The sequence below is a fragment of the Sebastes fasciatus genome, chromosome 13 (assembly GCF_043250625.1).
Source record: "Sebastes fasciatus isolate fSebFas1 chromosome 13, fSebFas1.pri, whole genome shotgun sequence".
NCBI classification, from domain to species: Eukaryota; Metazoa; Chordata; class Actinopteri; order Perciformes; family Sebastidae; genus Sebastes; species Sebastes fasciatus.
Genome location: NC_133807.1, coordinates 4237082 through 4254807, shown reverse-complemented (window position 1 = coordinate 4254807; position 17726 = coordinate 4237082). Strand labels below are relative to the sequence as shown.

General features: G+C 45.4%; 1 protein-coding gene across 1 annotated transcript in view; it reads right to left on the bottom strand.

Moving 5' to 3' along the window:
* Positions 1 to 17726, bottom strand: part of smg1 (SMG1 nonsense mediated mRNA decay associated PI3K related kinase) — a 71516-nt gene that overhangs the window by 22574 nt on the left and 31216 nt on the right. Inside the window, exons 28-43 of the mRNA XM_074657229.1 lie at positions 16178 to 16298; positions 13962 to 14207; positions 13297 to 13448; positions 12664 to 12799; positions 12319 to 12463; positions 11980 to 12118; positions 10065 to 10283; positions 9774 to 9954; positions 8374 to 8535; positions 6662 to 6894; positions 4825 to 4979; positions 2785 to 3007; positions 2364 to 2610; positions 1353 to 1582; positions 903 to 1148; positions 117 to 255 (exon numbers count right to left, since the gene is read on the bottom strand). Of these exons, the coding sequence (XP_074513330.1) occupies positions 117 to 255; positions 903 to 1148; positions 1353 to 1582; positions 2364 to 2610; positions 2785 to 3007; positions 4825 to 4979; positions 6662 to 6894; positions 8374 to 8535; positions 9774 to 9954; positions 10065 to 10283; positions 11980 to 12118; positions 12319 to 12463; positions 12664 to 12799; positions 13297 to 13448; positions 13962 to 14207; positions 16178 to 16298 (2974 nt within the window). The remainder of the gene's footprint in view (positions 1 to 116; positions 256 to 902; positions 1149 to 1352; positions 1583 to 2363; positions 2611 to 2784; positions 3008 to 4824; positions 4980 to 6661; positions 6895 to 8373; positions 8536 to 9773; positions 9955 to 10064; positions 10284 to 11979; positions 12119 to 12318; positions 12464 to 12663; positions 12800 to 13296; positions 13449 to 13961; positions 14208 to 16177; positions 16299 to 17726) is intronic.

Sequence of the window (17726 nt, the reverse complement as noted above, 5' to 3'; positions counted from 1 at the left end):
TAGCTTCGAGTCTTCTTCAATACAGCGTGATGTTCATTTAGTAAATGATGGTCCCATGGGCTTGTCGAGAGAGAATCACAGCTGTCAATCATGACGTCTCCCTGGTTGAAACTGACCTTTTTCGAAGCATACGTTGTAGTCGATGTGCACCACCTCTCCGGTGGTCATGTCGATCAACACATTGTCGAGGTGACGGTCTCCGAGGCCGATGATGTATCCCACCATTGACATGACGGCAGTGGATCTGGCGTAGGACTGCAAGCACAAAAGAAAAAAAGGTATTGCAACCAAACAGAACACTTGACAGTCCCTCTCGATCATCACTAGCAGTGTGTGCTGGTGTCTGTATCTACAGAGACCCTGCAGCCCCCTCTTCCTGGATTTGATCTATTCTTCTTGTTTTGCTGTGTTTGGTGCGTTTCTCCGGCGTCTGCAAACGGCCGCAAACGTTCAGGTTGTCGAATACCGGCGATTTGTCGCGCCCTTAAACGTCCGATACCGAAGCACAAGTCCCCTTTTACTACTGTCAGATACACGGATGAGAACGAGTTTGTTACATTGCTGCAAGTTTCCCGTTCTCCTCTCTCTCTCTCTCCTCTGCTGTGTGCTGCTACCGATGTGTCTGACCAAGTCATACACACTGAGCAGAGAGAACAGTCTGCCCTTCGGCTGCATTCGTTTAAAATCCGGCAACTCGGCACCTTCCCGCAAGGTTGTGCGGAGGTGTTCGGGACTTAGTTGTGTGTTTATTTGTGCTTTAGAACATAACCACCATGAAACTATTAGAATCTCAGATTCGCTGCTTTGTTCTCACCAACGCTGCTCCCTCTCTTCACTCACTCTATAGCTCGCTCCACCATCGCCGCTCCCTCTCTCCCTCCCTCGCTGTTTGTTTTGATTACCTGAGTGACCCTCCACCACTCGCTGGGTGTGGTGCAGGAACACCACAGCTCCTTGGCCAGCAGGTTGGAGGGCGTAGCCTCCATTAACTCTTTCAGCACCTCCTTCATGACGCTGAGAGGCCAGTCTCGTCGGGTCACATCTAGACTGAGCCCCACTGCCTTCAGAGCTGGCCCGATGCGGCTGTAGTAGAGCTCACTGGGGCGGGGTACTGGAGGCACTGGCTGCTGTTGGAACGAGTCCTGGGCCTGGTCAGGACAAAAAAAACATCAATTTAGCTCTTATGAAAAACATTTAAACTGCAATGGGATTGATGTGGGGTTGCAAACAGGAAAGGTGGTGAGAAAACAGCCTGGTGCAGTTTTGATGAACAAATTCTTGCTGTTCACCTGATTAAGGGAGACATTTCCTCATTAGTTAACAGCGCAGCATAGTACAGTGGGGACCGTTACCTTCTGAGCCTGCAGCACAGCCTCCCTCTGCTGCCAGCGCTTGTAGAGGCCAAAGAGCGGCGTGGCTCCGTCCACCCACTGGATGAGTCCTGATCGGGTTCCGAGGGGGGTGACGGAGTAGTGGCGAGCGTGGAAGCGCGGCTGCTCCTGCTGGTTGATCTTGGTGAACATGGTGTTGACAATGGACAGGAACTGCATGATGCGCTCGTCCAAATGCAAATCCTCCAGACCTGAGGGAGACGCAATTTTGATGACTACTGCCTGTGCTGTTGTGGCATCTTGTCCCGGGCACGAGCAAGATTCACGGCGGGCTATATTGCGTGTCATTTCCAGTAAATATCACAATATATAAAACATGTGTTTTCTGTTAAAAAAAAGCAGGCTACAAACATAGATAACAAGTACTACTAACCCATCTTTTAAATGGCCACGTCCTGTTACGTCTCCGGTCTGATGTGGAGCACACAGCTGATATGTACGTGGTTTGTTTACATGACGTAGAACAGAAGTGCATAGCTTAACGTATTAACGCCTGCATCCAGTTAGGACACGGTGTAACTGTCAATGCTCAGGACTGAATGCTATTCTGTAACTAGCTGAGATAACTGCTATTCTTGGAAGAACCCTTTCCTTTTTATGAGAATATACATCAGACCGGTACATACAGGCACTTCGCGAAACGTCTTTTGGGGGATAGAAAACATCTGATAGATCATAAATGTCGATGCAGTTTGACATGTTTGGATTGTTCTTTTGACAGGTTTGCATGCATTCATCTCTCGTTAAACAAACATCTGTTTTATAGACATGTCTAATAATTATTTTGTGACCTCGCCTGAACTGAACTGAGAGTTCAACATCATTTAGCGATTTAACACTCTGACAGTGAATATTTACAATCTTAAGTGCCTCAAATGTCAGTGCGAAAGCCTCGGTTAACCCCGTTTCTGACAGTGAGACCGAACTGATGTATTTACACCTTTAGTCACTGCTTGTGAGCTGGTGTCCTACCTTTAAAAAGGTACGGGTAGTTGCGTCCGTCTGAGCCCAGGAAGAAGAGCTTCTTGGGCTTGGTCTTGGTGGGCAGGATAGTGATGGTGTTGCCTACGCTCTGTATGGTGACGGCGTCCGATGCCGACACCTCGCCTGGCAGGGCCATCTCTGTTGTGGTCATGGACAACAGGCGAGGGCTGATCTCGTCCAGATGAAGCAGGTAGCTGGTTCGCTTCTGAGCACGCTGCTGCAGGCTCATCATGATCTGACCAACACACACACAAACACCAGCCGAGTCAAGCTTGCAAAAGGCTTAGCGCCCAATGATGTTCAATGATTGTATTAATGAGGTATAGAAAGAATAGATACGTAGAACTCCTTAGTAAGAAATCCTTAGTACACATATACAATACAGGTGCAAACAAACACACACACACACCTGTTTGAAGGGAAGCCAGCTGCTGGCGGGGTTGGCGGGGTTGGTGGGGTTTCTCAAGCGCTCCAGGGCAGAGGTGATGGGATCACCGTAGGTCTGCTGGAACCACGTCTCATGTGGGGTCTCTGCTGGAGCTGCTGTGATGCTGCACACGTGATCCAGGGCGAAAACCACGGGCCGCATCAGAGCCGAGTGCTTCTCGCGCATAATGGCGATCTTCTCATCCCTGCAGCACAACAAAGACTGTAAGTAGACTCGCAAGCAAGTCTAAAGCACCTCAATGCAATTTGGACCCACCGCAGGCTCACTGTGAGAAGCCAAGAGCATCACCGGATACAGCTGTTAACAGGTGGTCTTCCAGGCTTGTAGGCCGTGCACTTTACTTTAGTTTCACTTTTCCACTCTTATTCATCAGCATCTGAAGTAAAAGATTTTCCCCAAGCTGGAATGGAACCACCAGACATCTCTACCAACTGAGCTACAGGTCACTGATAAAGACACACAGGGAAGTGACTAAAGCTGCATTTCCACCAAGAAGTTCCTGGTTATTTTAGTCCCTGGAACTACTTTTCAAGGAACTAAATGGTTCCCTCAACCCACTGTTGTCTGCGTTTCCACCCCGGTCTAAAGACCTGCGAAGATGAGGCACACTCTGTAGCCTGCAGTCCAGTGTGTCCACCTGCTTCATCTAAAAAACAGCCGGCTCTCATAGACGGCAGTTGGACAGCAGACCTCAGATCAGCTTTTACTGCTTGTTTTCCTCCGGTCTGTGAAATCTTGCAGATGCTGTTAGGAGCACCGGAGGACACAGAGGAACATGATTTTTTTCAGGTTACCTGTTTCATGTACTACTGTCAGGATATAGCGACCGTTTTATAAAAATAACTTTTTTTAAATCATATTTGCTCGAATCTATTCTACTTCAGCTTTAACAGCTAAGCTTGACTATCCAGACTTAACATTAGAGATATCCACAATTGCGTTTTGACAAGACGTAATTACGTTGTGACTAGTCAGAATTCTTATTCCAGATATCTATAACGTCATTCTGACTAGTCACAGTTCGAGATATCTGTAATTCAGTTCAGACTATCCTAAACAGTTGCAGATATCTCAAACCTCATTATGACTAGTCAGAGTTGTTGTGCACGAAGTTGCTCATGCAAGGCTTCCCATTGGATATTGGCCCAACAAAGCATCTGAACAGTGTCAGCAGAAGCTTCTGCTAATTTGGATAGTTTGGTAAAGTTGGAAAAGATATTGACAGATTCAAACTTCCCGGATAAATAACTCATAAGCGAAACATAGTTAAAACACAAACGAGGGCTCTTTCTAACCGTAGTGAGGTAGACAACGAGCTACAACCTCATTTTAATCAAAACGAGCCTTTAGTCGTCCAAGCTGGACACATAACATCGGTCTCTATGTGCAGCCGGCTGTGAGACGAGCGGTTGGGGATAGCTGTGGATCAGATAGTTAGAAAATGACATGAAATAGAAAAGAGCTCTTCGTCGAGGAATCTGTGGCCAACGAGAGCTTTATTCTCCGAGAGTTGGGGTAGAAATTTACAGCGTATTGTAGATTTATTGTCTCCAGACACACTTTATAAACCCATACGGCTGCAGTGCAAGGCCATAGTATGTTTGAATAGCTTCCGCCTCCAACTTGCCGTAGCTGCTGACGTAATTACAGATATCTGCAACGTCATTTTGCCTGGTCAAAACTCTAATTCAAGATATCCGTAATTACATTTGAACTATCCGTAACTCCAGTTAGAGATATCTACAACGTCATTTTGACTATGACAAACCCCATACACATGAATGGCAACAGTAGTCTGAATTGTACTAGTCAAAATGTAATAACAGATATCTAAAATTTTAGTTTTGCCTAGTCAAAATAGAACTATGGATATCTTGAATTAAGAGTTTTGACTAGGCAAAATGACGTTGCAGATATCTCTAATGAATATCCTGTCTAGATATTAAATGTTAAAACGGCTTGCCATACAGTCCTGGAAGGAGCTCAGTGGATGGGCCTCACCTGCGCAGTGTGTTGTTGTTCTGCACTCTCTTGACCTCGTCCTCCAGCTGTTGGATCCTCCGTAGGACGTGCATGTGCTGCTGTTGTAACACACCCAGCCACAGCTCATCCCATAGCAGGGTCACTCTGCGCAGCTCACCCACCAGCTGCTGGACCTGATCAACACACACAGGAATAGTTAGCGACTTCCTAACACTACAGCATCATTATTATTGTGAGGTCATTTCTTTAAATTCTTCACATCTCTAAAATCTGCGCAGCCTAAACTAAAAGGTTATGTCAGTCAGTTAATTATAATAACTGAAAAGTATTGAAATTGTGTCATAAATTTAAAAAAAAAAAATCTTTGTTTCTTCATCAAATTTGACTCAACAAACACACAAAAGAGCCAAAAGATTTCTGATGTACAAATATGAACAAAACACTTCTCAACGCAACTACTAGCAGAGCAGAGTGCAAAGGCGTCGATAGTTTCATTACGTTCTGCACATAACTTAACGTGATGACGCCATCGTGAGAGCGTAACGTGATGACGCCTCAGCTTTCCGCTGAGACTGATTTGAACAGGATCATGCAAACAACGATCGTTTTTTAAAGGGTTAAAAGGCCCTATATGGTCCCACATGGTTTTCTTATTTATCCTGATTAGACCTCTTCTCAGGACGGTGTGGGCGTGTGCACACTGTGCTTGATAAGACAGCTCCAGGACAACTTGTGCCTCTATGTCTAGTAGGGGTATAACGATTCATCTACTACATCGACGTATTCGATTTATATTCCTACGATCCAACTACATTGATAGGTACTCTGCAAGTTGTCCTTCACGGGAGATGTATATTGATATAAAATCGATTGTATCAATACTAAGGATTTGCACCTTGTATTTAAGGACGACAAACGTTATATGAAAATGTTTTTTAGCGCTTTTATTAGTAAAGAAATGTTAAACGTTACTCAGGTTCTCCAGACATGCGCAAGCTCTGCCCTATGCAGCGCGAGCACGCATCCATGGCGTGCACGCAGACGAACGGCACACTGGACTCCTCGCTCTCTCAACCGGTAGCGGCGTGGAGGGAGACGGGCGACGGTCTACATGAGCTGCTGGCGCTGCGAATACAGAGGAGTCGGTCGCCGGAGATTCATTTTGGGGGCATTACGTGAGCAGGCGTTATCAATCCACTTGACGAGGGCGGCTGCACCAACAGGAGCTTTCCCCGTGCGCTGTCGTTTTTTTCATTCAGAGAGAATGACTTTCCTTTCCCCGTCATGATATCTATGTGCATCATGCAGCATCAGCCTCACGTATCCAGCCGGAGAGCAGACGGTCCGTGAGGCGAATTATGAACACTGTAGGTGAACTACTTGATTACTATCAGCAGATTATTTAAACAGCGTTTGTAGAGGAATGATTCTGTCCCAAGCTGTTTGATCACTATCAGCGGTTGATCTCTGTATTATTGCTCTACTGTTTATATTGAAAATGAGGACAGAAGCAGCAGGTTAAACCACTGTTCATTTAACTTGAATAGAAGTTGGTTTATTATATTTTTTGTTAAGTATTGCACTGCCTTGTATCTTGAGAACTGAAGCAGCGGGTCCTGCAGTTGCACTTTTTATTATTTTCAAATAAAAGCTGTATGTATTTGCCATTAATCGTTGTTAACTTGTTTATATCCATAATTAATGTACCCCTGATGAAAACTTTGAGGAATCCTGACCTGCTCTGTCCAGTATCAGCTGATGTTATGCCATATCTGACGGGTAAGACAAAGTATAGAAGAGCAAGAATGTTTCCAGCATGAGACGCTGGGTAGAAACGGTGTGTGCAGCCTCCTACCTGTAGCACCATGGTAGGGTTGGCTAAGGACAGCTTCTCCACGATCTTGCTGTAACAGTCCTGCATCATGGCTTTGTCCTGACTGGAGCAGAAGGTTGCCAGCTCTTCTGGGGCTCCTCCTGGCCCGCTGCTCTCCGGCTGCTCCTCCTCCTCGTCCTCCTCCTCTTCTTCTCCCAGGTCCTCTGCCTGCATGCTGCCCAGGAAGGTGGGCAGAGCTGACGGCAATTTACTCCCTGTCAACACATGTCACATTTGTTACTGGCATCACTGGTAATTCTTATCGCCATCAAGGCTACTGAATTGATATTTTCACTTCAATACCATTTTGTATCTAGTTTCGACAAGTGGTGGTTATCTGCTCCGCTGTTAACCCCCTGAGACCCGCGGGATTGCGAGAATGACTTGACTGTCTTACTGTCTAGTAGGTTCACTGTTAGGGATAGAGTGAAGACACAGATATCATGTGAAACTAGAAAAACCTAAGGAATCCATTTTTACGGAAAGGAAGCTAAATAACGCTCCAAAGTTGGGCTAAATCTTAGCAAGGAAAATCTGGCATCACCATTTTCAAAAGGGGTCCCTTGAACTCCGACCTCAAGATATGTGGCTGGAAATGGGTTCTATGGGTATCCACGAGTCTCCCCTTTACAGACACGCCCACTTTATGATAATCACATGCAGTTTTTTTCATGCAGTACAAAGGTGTTATTTTCACCTATACTAAAATGGTGTATTTGAATATTTCTGCATACTGGGGTCCCTAAACAGTCTTAGAATTATATAAATTGTGTATCACTGTAAAGCTGAGACTCTTGTGGATCCAATGAGCCCAGCTGTATTCATGTGTGATGATGTTAGTCCCCATAAGAGCCATTTCATTGTAGTGAGACCATTTTTCTTTTTTTTTAAACTTGACCTCACTGTATAAAATGACCTGTGGTGACCTCTAGGATAATCACAGCCTCATGAAAGACACAAACTAGAGACCTTCAGAGGAGCATTCAGAGGATGGATGGCTTTCCTAGCTACATTGAAAATAAGGGGGTTTCTGAGCAAAAGGGCTAACCCTCTAATCGCCGAAAAAGGCAATTCTTGCAGAAATCTCCAAATGTCAAAAGTTTATGACCCCAAATCACAGCATGGCTTTTTCTATGGTGTTCCTCAAAGTCTTGGTGTCTTAATGTGGTATTTTGGAGGGATTATTGATCATTTTTATCAATTTTTGAGTGGTAAAAAATGGTTAAACTTGGCACCAAATTTGTGTAACAAATGGTATCAACCCCAAAATTGCTGCAACAACTTATGAGACAGAGCATGGTAATGGCCATCATATACTGCTATCATAATGTTCTTAACCCTTATACACTGTTACAATTCATTTTAAATAATTAATTAATTAATTAATGTTTATTTCTGATTTATGACTAGAAGAACTTGACACAAAGTGCTGAGCTGCATCTCAAATTAATCTTCAGCTTTCAGATGGTGTCCACCACTTCTATGTGACATCTACTGTTGACCTGCTATCTCCCCCTAAAGACCCCCTGTGCCCGCCTCTAAAAAAAGACAAAAACAGGTCTACTGTGGGTCTCAGACGACTAACAGAAACCAAACTTGACATTGTGTTTTTTGAGTGTCTAGTTGCAGATGATGAGAATAAATCACTTGTAATCAAATGAATGAGAAATGTTAAAGACTTTTAAGAGTCATACCTGCGTTCTGAGCCTCCCCTCCCAAGGAGAGTGAACCCACTATGGCAGGGTAGAGGACCAGGTGTGGAGAGTCTTGGGCCACTCGACAGAGCAGGCTGCATATGCTCTGTCGGATGTAGGCTTCTGGATGGTTGAGACGGGAGAAGAGCTGGGGGATGATACCTGAGGAGGACACACAGTGCACACTTTTAGAAAAGTTGTATATCATCCCACTATGACCAACATGTTACGTTCCCCCAGGAGAAAACAAGTGCAACATATCTATAACCACACACACCTAATGTCATTTACATCAAAACGTCCACACTATGTGATGCACTGAGCAGGGCTTTTTAATAGCCGGCTGATCCGTTATGAGAGCCGATTCGCAACGCCCGACCCCGCAAAAATATGTGTTAATCAACCACCTTAACTCGACCGCTGTCAGGAAGACTGAGACAGAGGGACAGAGCGCCGTGACATGTGTGAGAGAGGGGAAGAGAAGGTGGATTGTTGCACGCAATGTTTCTGTAAGTAATTAATAACCTACTCGGAACGCTGCTTTGTCAGTTTTTGACCTGCGCTATCATAATCCTGTCCTACAGACAGCAACGGTAGGCAACAACCAACTACTGGATTATGGTAGGCTTTAGGGAAACTCTGGATTCAGCTATTAGTGCATTTTACAACCTAACGATTTAAATAAGGACTATTCGAATGTTCAAAATTATCCAGCTCCCAGCTGGGCATTTTCAGCTTGGAAAAACACACTTTCGTGGACATAGACGCTCAAAGTAGTTACATAGAATGCAATGTTTCAAATACGTCGATTTAATTGTAGCGGCCCGCCACAAAATCGTCATCCACCGCCACGTTCAGATTTTCTAGTTTTTCTACTATTTAAAATGGGTAAAATCTTGTTTCATTGTAGAGCTGCATGCAGCACATTGCTCTGCTCAGCTTCTCCTCGCCCTGCTCTCTCTCTCACAAACACAGTGACAACGGAACCGTCTGTGAAATGCCCCTCCTCTGCGTGACCGCACTTTGAATCAAAACATGATCAAGAGCGGGAGGAAGGATTGTTGTTGGCGTTTTCCCACGAAGAGGAAAATGGCTGGTCAGAATCACGAATGTTTAGTCTCATGAACACGTGTCCTAAACTGATGCGTTCAAGTTAACTCTGATAAATTAGTCTATCTATGTTCTTAACACAACGCTGTCAATCTCAGGAGACCCAACTCTTCAAAGAAGTTATAAGCAACATGTAAGGAGCCTATCTAGTAAGGCCAGCTATAAGCTAACGTTATAATACAGCTGGGTTGTCGAGGTTAGGACGCTGTACGGCGCTGCTTTAGAAAGCGTGGGTGTGCCTCCTTCCGCGCGCTCGCACCCCCCCCCCTTTATTTTGCAGTATGACATACCCCTCCAGGGTGCAGTAGGGGTGGAGGCTAAACCCAGCTCAAGTCCCTCCCTCAGTTCACCAGCGTGCTTCACCAGCAGACGGAGGAGACGCAGGGTTGCCATGACGATCACATCGTCATTGCTCTGTTTGCTGTTGTGACAGGACAGCAGGAGTTTGGGATCCTCCTCATCTATAGGGACCTAAAAACACAAACAACAGACACAGGATGAAGGCTGCGCTCACTCCCCGGTCCTGCTGTTCTTCAACAGCAACACAGTGAGCAGACCTTTCACAGTGGAACTCCTCTCACCTGTCCAGCATTGAGCTTGAGGAAGGTAAAATAAGCCTGGCAGGAGACCCGGTAGAGGCCGAAGATGCGGTCCACCACCCGCCTCCACACCTGGATCAGACCATCTGTGACCGGCTGACCTGCCTCCCCCAGCCAGGGGCACGAGCCGGTGAGCTGCCGCCAGATGACGTCTACCATGTCGTCCTCGTCGTCTTCCTGCTGTAGAGCCATGTCCTCATCCTGGCAGAACGGGGCAGAACAGTAGGATCAGAACAATGTGCACTGGCCGATACCCAAAGCCAAGGCATCGGATCGGTACATCCCTAAAGAATATACTGACACTAAGAGATCAGTTAGAGAAAGTGAAATTCACTCAGATCTATTGAGAAGTTTCATAAGGCCTGGCAGCCAATCATCACTCGTGTCAGAAATTGCAAGTTGAATAAGACATTTTGAGTATGAAATTGTCTGGATGTGAATTTTGCTGAAAGAAGCAGCAAAACAATATATCTGTCACAAGCAGCAATCCATGTTAAAGATGTGATGCGAGTCATCACTAGGTTTTTTCCCCTCGACCTTTTTCAAAAAAGTATAATATGCAGGAATTTTCTAAACAACAATGTATAGATATACTAAAATAATCTTGTCAATCATCACTGTGACCCTTTAGCCGTGGGGTGGTGTCTGTATCTACGGAGGAAACCTGCCCTTCAGAAAACAACGTTTTATTTCGCCGATTCACTGCTTTGTTCCCACTAACGCCGCTCCCTCTCTTCATTCACTCCATAGCTCGCTCCACTATCGCCGCCCTCTCTCTCTTTTTCTTGAGGAGGAGGGTGCCAGCTTTGAATGCCACGTGTTGACAAACAGCAACCCACAACTGTTACATATTATACCTTTAAATTTAAAGTTTCTAGTACGACTGATATTACACATTATTATTTTGTATATTTTATTACATTGTTTTTATTATTCTTTATTTAATGAAATTTCTTTCTGAGTCCGTCTGTTTTAAAGGGCGGGTCCATTGGTGTTCTGTTCTGTTTTGTTTTTTTCAAATGGAAACGCCCTCTCAGCCGTTAGCAGAAAGCAGTGATGTAGGTTACCACAGTAAGCTAATTAATAATGTGAACGCTAGCACTAGCTGAGTCGATGTGAGCTGAGCCAAGTTATAACTGAAAAGATTAGTGTGGATTTTTTGAAGTGGGGTTGTATGTATACCCCCGTGTTCTGAGCGGTAAAATTACTGTTTTGTGAATGGAGTCTGGTCTGATCTTGAAAACCGCGATATAACAGCTTCAGTTACTGTCTGACTGCGAGGTAAAGCGGCTGTGGACGGGAGCAGCAGAAAATATTTTCACTGCTTCACCTCGCCATCAGACAGCACTTTCTGACTGAGAACTGAAGCCGTTATATGGTGGTCTTCAAGACCAGTCCAGACTCCATTCACAAAAACAGTCATTTTACCTCTCAGAGCAGGGAGTTGCTGGTCTACCGCTGCATCAGTTAGTTTGTTTGTGTTATTGTGTGACTTTCTGATCTGAGCGTGGCGTCCACAGCAGTATGTTGCTTAGCTTCCTGCCGGTACTCCTGTCTGCTTCTCCAAACTGGGAGCATGCCGACCGCCATCTAAGTTACTGTGTGTAGCGTTAATACACTGTCTATAAGGATGTATATATAAAGCACATGTAGCAGCGTCATCGTGCAGAAACCTACGTCAGGTCATGTGGAAAAAAGTTTTTAGAAGGACTTGAAGGAAAAATTGCATTTTTATGCTAAAACATACGTACTTTGACCAAAATTGTAATGTTCGGGTTTGAATACATAAGAACACGGGGAAGCTACAGAATGATATCAACACCTCAAAAAACGTAATAATGGACCCACCCTTTAAGATAAAAATCTGAAGAAAAAGTGTCCAAAAGGCAGACTCTACCTGTATGCCAGTAGGTCGACACATGGCCTGTCCCAGAATGCTGAAGATGGTGTCCTTGTCTTCTTGGCTGGTGGTGGCTGGCAGCAGCTCCTCTATCTCTTTCTTTTCTCCAGGAAGAAGAGGCAACCCCTCCCCTTGGCTGAGGAAAAAAAAAACATTAAATCAGGAGAAGTATTCCTTCAGCATGCTCTCAGTTTGGATTGAGTTAAAATCAACACCTCTCTGACAACAACCAAGACAATATTATCAACTCTACAATGGTAGAATTGATTGCATTAGAATCATACAGGTGAAGCTCCTAGCTGGTAACTATACATGTATTCCAGTTGGTCCACTAACCTGGCATTATCCACAACCTTCCTGCCCCAGCGGTAAGCCCAGCTGGCCAGGGCTGCCCAGGACTTGGCCATCTCTGGAGCCAGGCTGGTGGAGAGCTGGTAGAGTTGGCCCAACACGAAGTCGGGCTCCCCAACGCCCACACTCACTGCACAGGAGAACCAAACAACACTGCTACACTTTTTGATTGAAAAAAAGTCCTGGATGTCTTAGCAATGGTACAAGACTGGAAGTTTAGTTAATGAATGCTTATGGACGTATCGGGTATGAGGACTTTTACAGTACATCTAGATCAATGAGACACATTTATGGTGAAGTGTCCACACAGAGCAAGTGTGTTAATGTTACCGGAGGTCTCGGCGATGATGTGGGGAATACCCTGGTCCTCGAGGGGAAGCTCCAGCAGAGCGGCAATATTCCGGCTCAGTGGCGACAAGCTGCCCACAGCATTGGATGAGTTTACTGCTCCGGACCGCTTCACCACCTAAAAGCAAAAAACATCAGCAGACACTCAAATTATTTAATTAGTTTGCATGTACAGTATCTTGCTTGTAAACTTATCTGCTGGCAGAGACAAAACAGCCCCCCCCCCCCCTCCTTCACATCAGCAGAGGACAGGAGGAAGGACTGATACTGACTGATGTCTGTGTTCTTCAGAGCTTCACTCAGTATTTTCATGTCAGGTATATGAATTATTTTATTAACATTTTAGATTTGTTTCAAGGGAGATTTCTATATGGTGACTTTGCTGTTGTTTCTAGAGCAGCAGCAGTAATGTTTACAACATTTAGCCTAGTTATATTCAAAATATATGTACAGCTAATATGCATATTTATTGCAAGTCATATCGTCATCTATTGAACAATATTATCGCACATCGCAGATTTTTCTCATATCGTGCGGGCCTAGCTTACATTTTAAATCACTGAAATCCAGAGCAAAGTCAGGTTAAAGTAGAGCTGTACTGAAAGGTGAGCGTGCCTGTTTGAGCTGAGGAGTCATGTCCTTCCAGTCGGCCAACAGCCATTTGCAGAGTGTCAGCAGTGAGCGGCAGGCGGCGCCTTCATTCTTCCCCACATGGCAGTAGGACAGGGCAGCCTTGCTCAGCATCTCCATGGCTGCCATGGACTGGCCTGTTAAGATACACACGGCGGCTTAGAGGAGCAACATCATCATCAACAACAACAACACCACCACCACACTCAGAAATCCAAGAGATGTGTCCGCTGGGATCGCCTTTACATCTTTGTCAGCTGACATACTGTGAGCTGTGTTTTCTTCTCACTGTTCTGCATCAGTGCGTTGTGTGTGTGTGTGTGTGTGTGTGTGTGTGTGTGTGTGTGTGTGTGTGTGTGTGTGTGTGTGTGTGTGTGTGTGTGTGTGTGTGTGTGTGTGTGTGTGTGTGTGTGTGTGTGTGTGTGTGTGTGTGTGTGTGTGTGTGTGTGTGCGCGAGTGTGTGCTGAATCATGCCGGCTACGTCCACCACCATAACAATGAGTTGTGCTGTTGTTCTTGTGGCTGTATGTTAAAGCTGCTCTGGACAGACGTAACGGAAATTGACCGTGTCAAAATCACCATTCTCAAATTCAGATTCTATTCCTGCAATAGTAGTGTAGTGCAGCTTTTCAGTGTCTCCCGTTTGTCACCTGCAGTTCTCAGGACTTTGGCTTTTTCGATCTGTAGCTCCGGTCCCCATTTCTCTCTCAGGGTGCCCTCCAGGGTGAGACGCCTGAAGGCCTGGCTCAGCTCGTCCTGCTGCTCCTCTTCTTGGGTCCCGTCGCTGCATTGGCTGAGCAGGCGGGACGCCAGGGCAATGTTGCCTTTTTTCCGGGCAAATTTGACAGCGGTCAGACAGAGCTCCAGTAGGTGGCCGTCGACAGAGGAAGAGTAACCTGGACAACAATGGAGAGGGGACAAATCTCAGAGCCTCATGGGGACAAATACAGGTTTGTTTTTTTCTATAGGCCCGGGTCAGTCCACTTTAGATATCAGCCTTATTTAAACGTTTACTAATGGCTTTCAGCCGTATCAGAGCTGTGTTGAGTTACTGCTGAGGCAAACCCAACATTTCCTGTTGCCTCTGCGTCACACTTTTATCGTGAAGAAGTTATAAGACATGTAATGTGTTTATCACACGGCATGCAATTCTTCAATGAAGTCAAGTGTACATGCAAAACATATTTGGTTAGCTGACCTGTTCTAAATCTTGCAGGGAGGAATAGTAGGAGCAGAAAGAGCCACAGGCCCTGTTCAGACCTGCTATTAACATGCGTCCTCAGTGATCCCATCACAAGTGGACAGCTTTAAGTACAGGTGTGAACACACTCAGGATGCATTGAGATCGGATCTTTCAGACCACATTCACGCTACACCGCTGGTACAATAACCTTTTATTTTGATGTTAATACAATGTACCAGAATTCACGAATATGTGGGATATCACTACTGACATTCCTGTAATATTACGTCACAACGGCTGCTGTATCAGCCGTGTTTTTACTACGTGTTTATTTGCATATAGAGCGGGGAAGTGAGATCGGATCACAAGTGGCCACTGAAGACGCATGTGGAGACGCATTCTAATACCAGGTGTGAACAGACGTACTTAAAGCTGTCCACTTGTGAGCCGATCACTGAGGACGCATGTTAATACCAGGTCTGAACAGGGCCATAGTGAGCTGCAGACTACAAATTATACTGCTTCTCTTGCACCTCCAACACGTCATCAACCGGAACTACTTATTTAAACCTGGCCATGCTAGAGAGGGGGAAAACATTTGCATTGTGCCAGCTTGGCTCAATTGACCCTTCGCTGAGCCCCAACCCCCCCCCCCCCCCCCCCCCCCCCCCCGCCCCCTCCCGCTGCTACTCCGTCAAACTGTCAGAGCTACCACGGAGCCCTCACTTTCACTAACTGCACTGAACAAATATCTAATTTTTGGAAAAAAAACAAAAAACAATTTCAGAGAGAAGCAGACAGAAGGGTCGATATCAGATATCATATCAGAATGTCAAACTGATTCAGCTGCCAAAACTAGAGCCCGGCCGATACGGGATTTTGAGGGACGATTTTGATATTATATACAGTATATACAGTGCATTCAGAAAGTATTCAGACACCTTCACTTTTGTCACATGTTGTTATGTTGCAGCCTTATGCTAAAATCAATAAAATTATTTTTTTCCCTCATCAATCTACACTCAATACACCATAATGACAAAGCGGAAACAGAATGCTGGAGGTGGCAGCATCATGCTTTGAAAGTGTTTTTCAGCGACAGGGACTGGGTGACTGGTCAGGGTTGAGGGAAAGCTGAACAGAGCAAAGTACAGAGATATCCTCAATGAAAACCTGGTCCAGAGCGCTCAGGACCTCAGACTGGGCCGACGGTTAACCTTCCAACAGGACAATGACCCTAAGCACACAGCCAAAGACAACGCAGAAGTGGCTTAGGGACAACTCTGTGAATGTCCTTGAGTGGCCCAGCCAGAGCCCAGACTTGAACCCAATCGAACATCTCCTGAAAATGGCTGTTCCACCAACGGTTCCCATCCAACCTGACAGAGCTTGAGAGGATCTGCAGAGAAGAATGGCAGAAACTCCCCAAATCCAGGTGTGCAAAGCTCGTCGCGTCATACCCAAGAAGACTCTATGCTGCTCTATGGTGTATTGAGTGTAGATTGAAGGGGAAAAAAACAATTTTACCAACTTTATCATAAGGCTGCAACATAACAAAATGTGAAAAAAGTGAAGGGGTCTGAACGCTGTATATATGATTGACCTCCTGCTGTATTTCTTATTTGTCCTCATCCTCTTTCTCCTTCCTCAACATGGCCGGCCCTGATTCACAGCCATAATTACCTTTGAGTTTGTGGAGGAGTTGCCTCTGGAACATGGTGTATCGGAGGGCCTGTAGGAAAGGCTGGACATCCTGTTGCTTACAAGAGGTCAGAGCCTCGCTGCACAGAGGAATCATACAGTCCTGCAAAGAACGCAAACAACACACTTTGGTCAGAAGTTAGAACAAGAGTGAAGTTTACTTGGGGTTAACACCGTACAAGGCAACCAGAGGCCTGTACTACGAAGCGAGTTCAACATACCCAGGGTATCTTCTCGTTATCTGGCTTCACTAACCCTAACAAACAAGATCCCCGCTAAACGTTCCTACGCCGCTGGTAATCAGCTCGGTAAATCAACCCAGGGTTTCTCTATCTGACTCTGAGCGCACACACATGAAAAGGGATGGTGTTTGCAGCAGATGACCAATCACAGACATGGACAAGTCCACCGTCAGCAGAGCTGTACATTTTACAAACCGAGAGCAAAATATAATATTAAGACAAATGCGAAGAAGTGAAACGGACCAAAATAAATACAGCTGCAGGAAGGACAGCTGACAAAAGATAAAATTGCTGATGTGCGAATGCGTAAATTAACAGATTTATAATATCACTGATCCATCTAGAGAGACTAGATCTGATCTAGATAGTAGATCTGACTGCAGTTAGGCCTACACGTGTGTATTACGTTCATTTTATGTGTTGCTTAGATGTATATAGAATAGAATAGAAGATTCATTCTCTTGGGGAAGTTATGGCGTGTGACAATTCTAGCCTCATTTATTTCAGCTGCTACCCTGGCAGTGTGAAACAGACTGGGAGTCAGCAGGCTTTACTTTCATCTCATAATCACCCACATAAAAGTACTAGAATACTACTATAGAAGTAACCAAGGCTACGCATACAGTCTGCAGGACTGTGAGTGCAGTGTCTCACTGGCAACAGAATATGCTATTAGACTACATCTACGCAGCACATTAATTTAACGGAATACACACATGTGACTATAGTCAGATCTATAGTGCTTTAGATGGGCAGTGATATTTTAAGCCTAAGCCTATACGCATGCACACATCCAGCTGTCCTCTCTGCATTTTGGCTCATTAAACTGTGTAGTTTAGGGCCTGGATTATGACTTTAACTTCGTATTTGTGTAATATCATACAATCCGCACACTGACCTCTGATTGGTCAATAGTGGGCTTGTCGCGGTAGTCTGTGTCACACGGTGGTCGGCTACACGCCAATTACATTACGCGCGCCCCCATCGGGACGAGAGAGTTGACAGACAAGATGACGCGAAAGCGAAAAGCAAAAGTGCCCGTCCGTTTGGCTATATTTCAGATTTAAACCCAACGCTATAAGGGAACCATAAAGTTAACAAGGTAATGTGCGCGGAGGGACGGAGCGGTCACAGCCAGTGTGCGCTGCGGAGCAACGCAGGGTGGAAACCTGCGCCCTCCCCTGCAGCGAAAGCTGGACCGGAGAAGCGAGACATACGGCCACCCGACGGTAAAGATCAAAGTAAGCGCACTGCACATAGACCGTCATCTCCGGTGTAATCGGTCACGA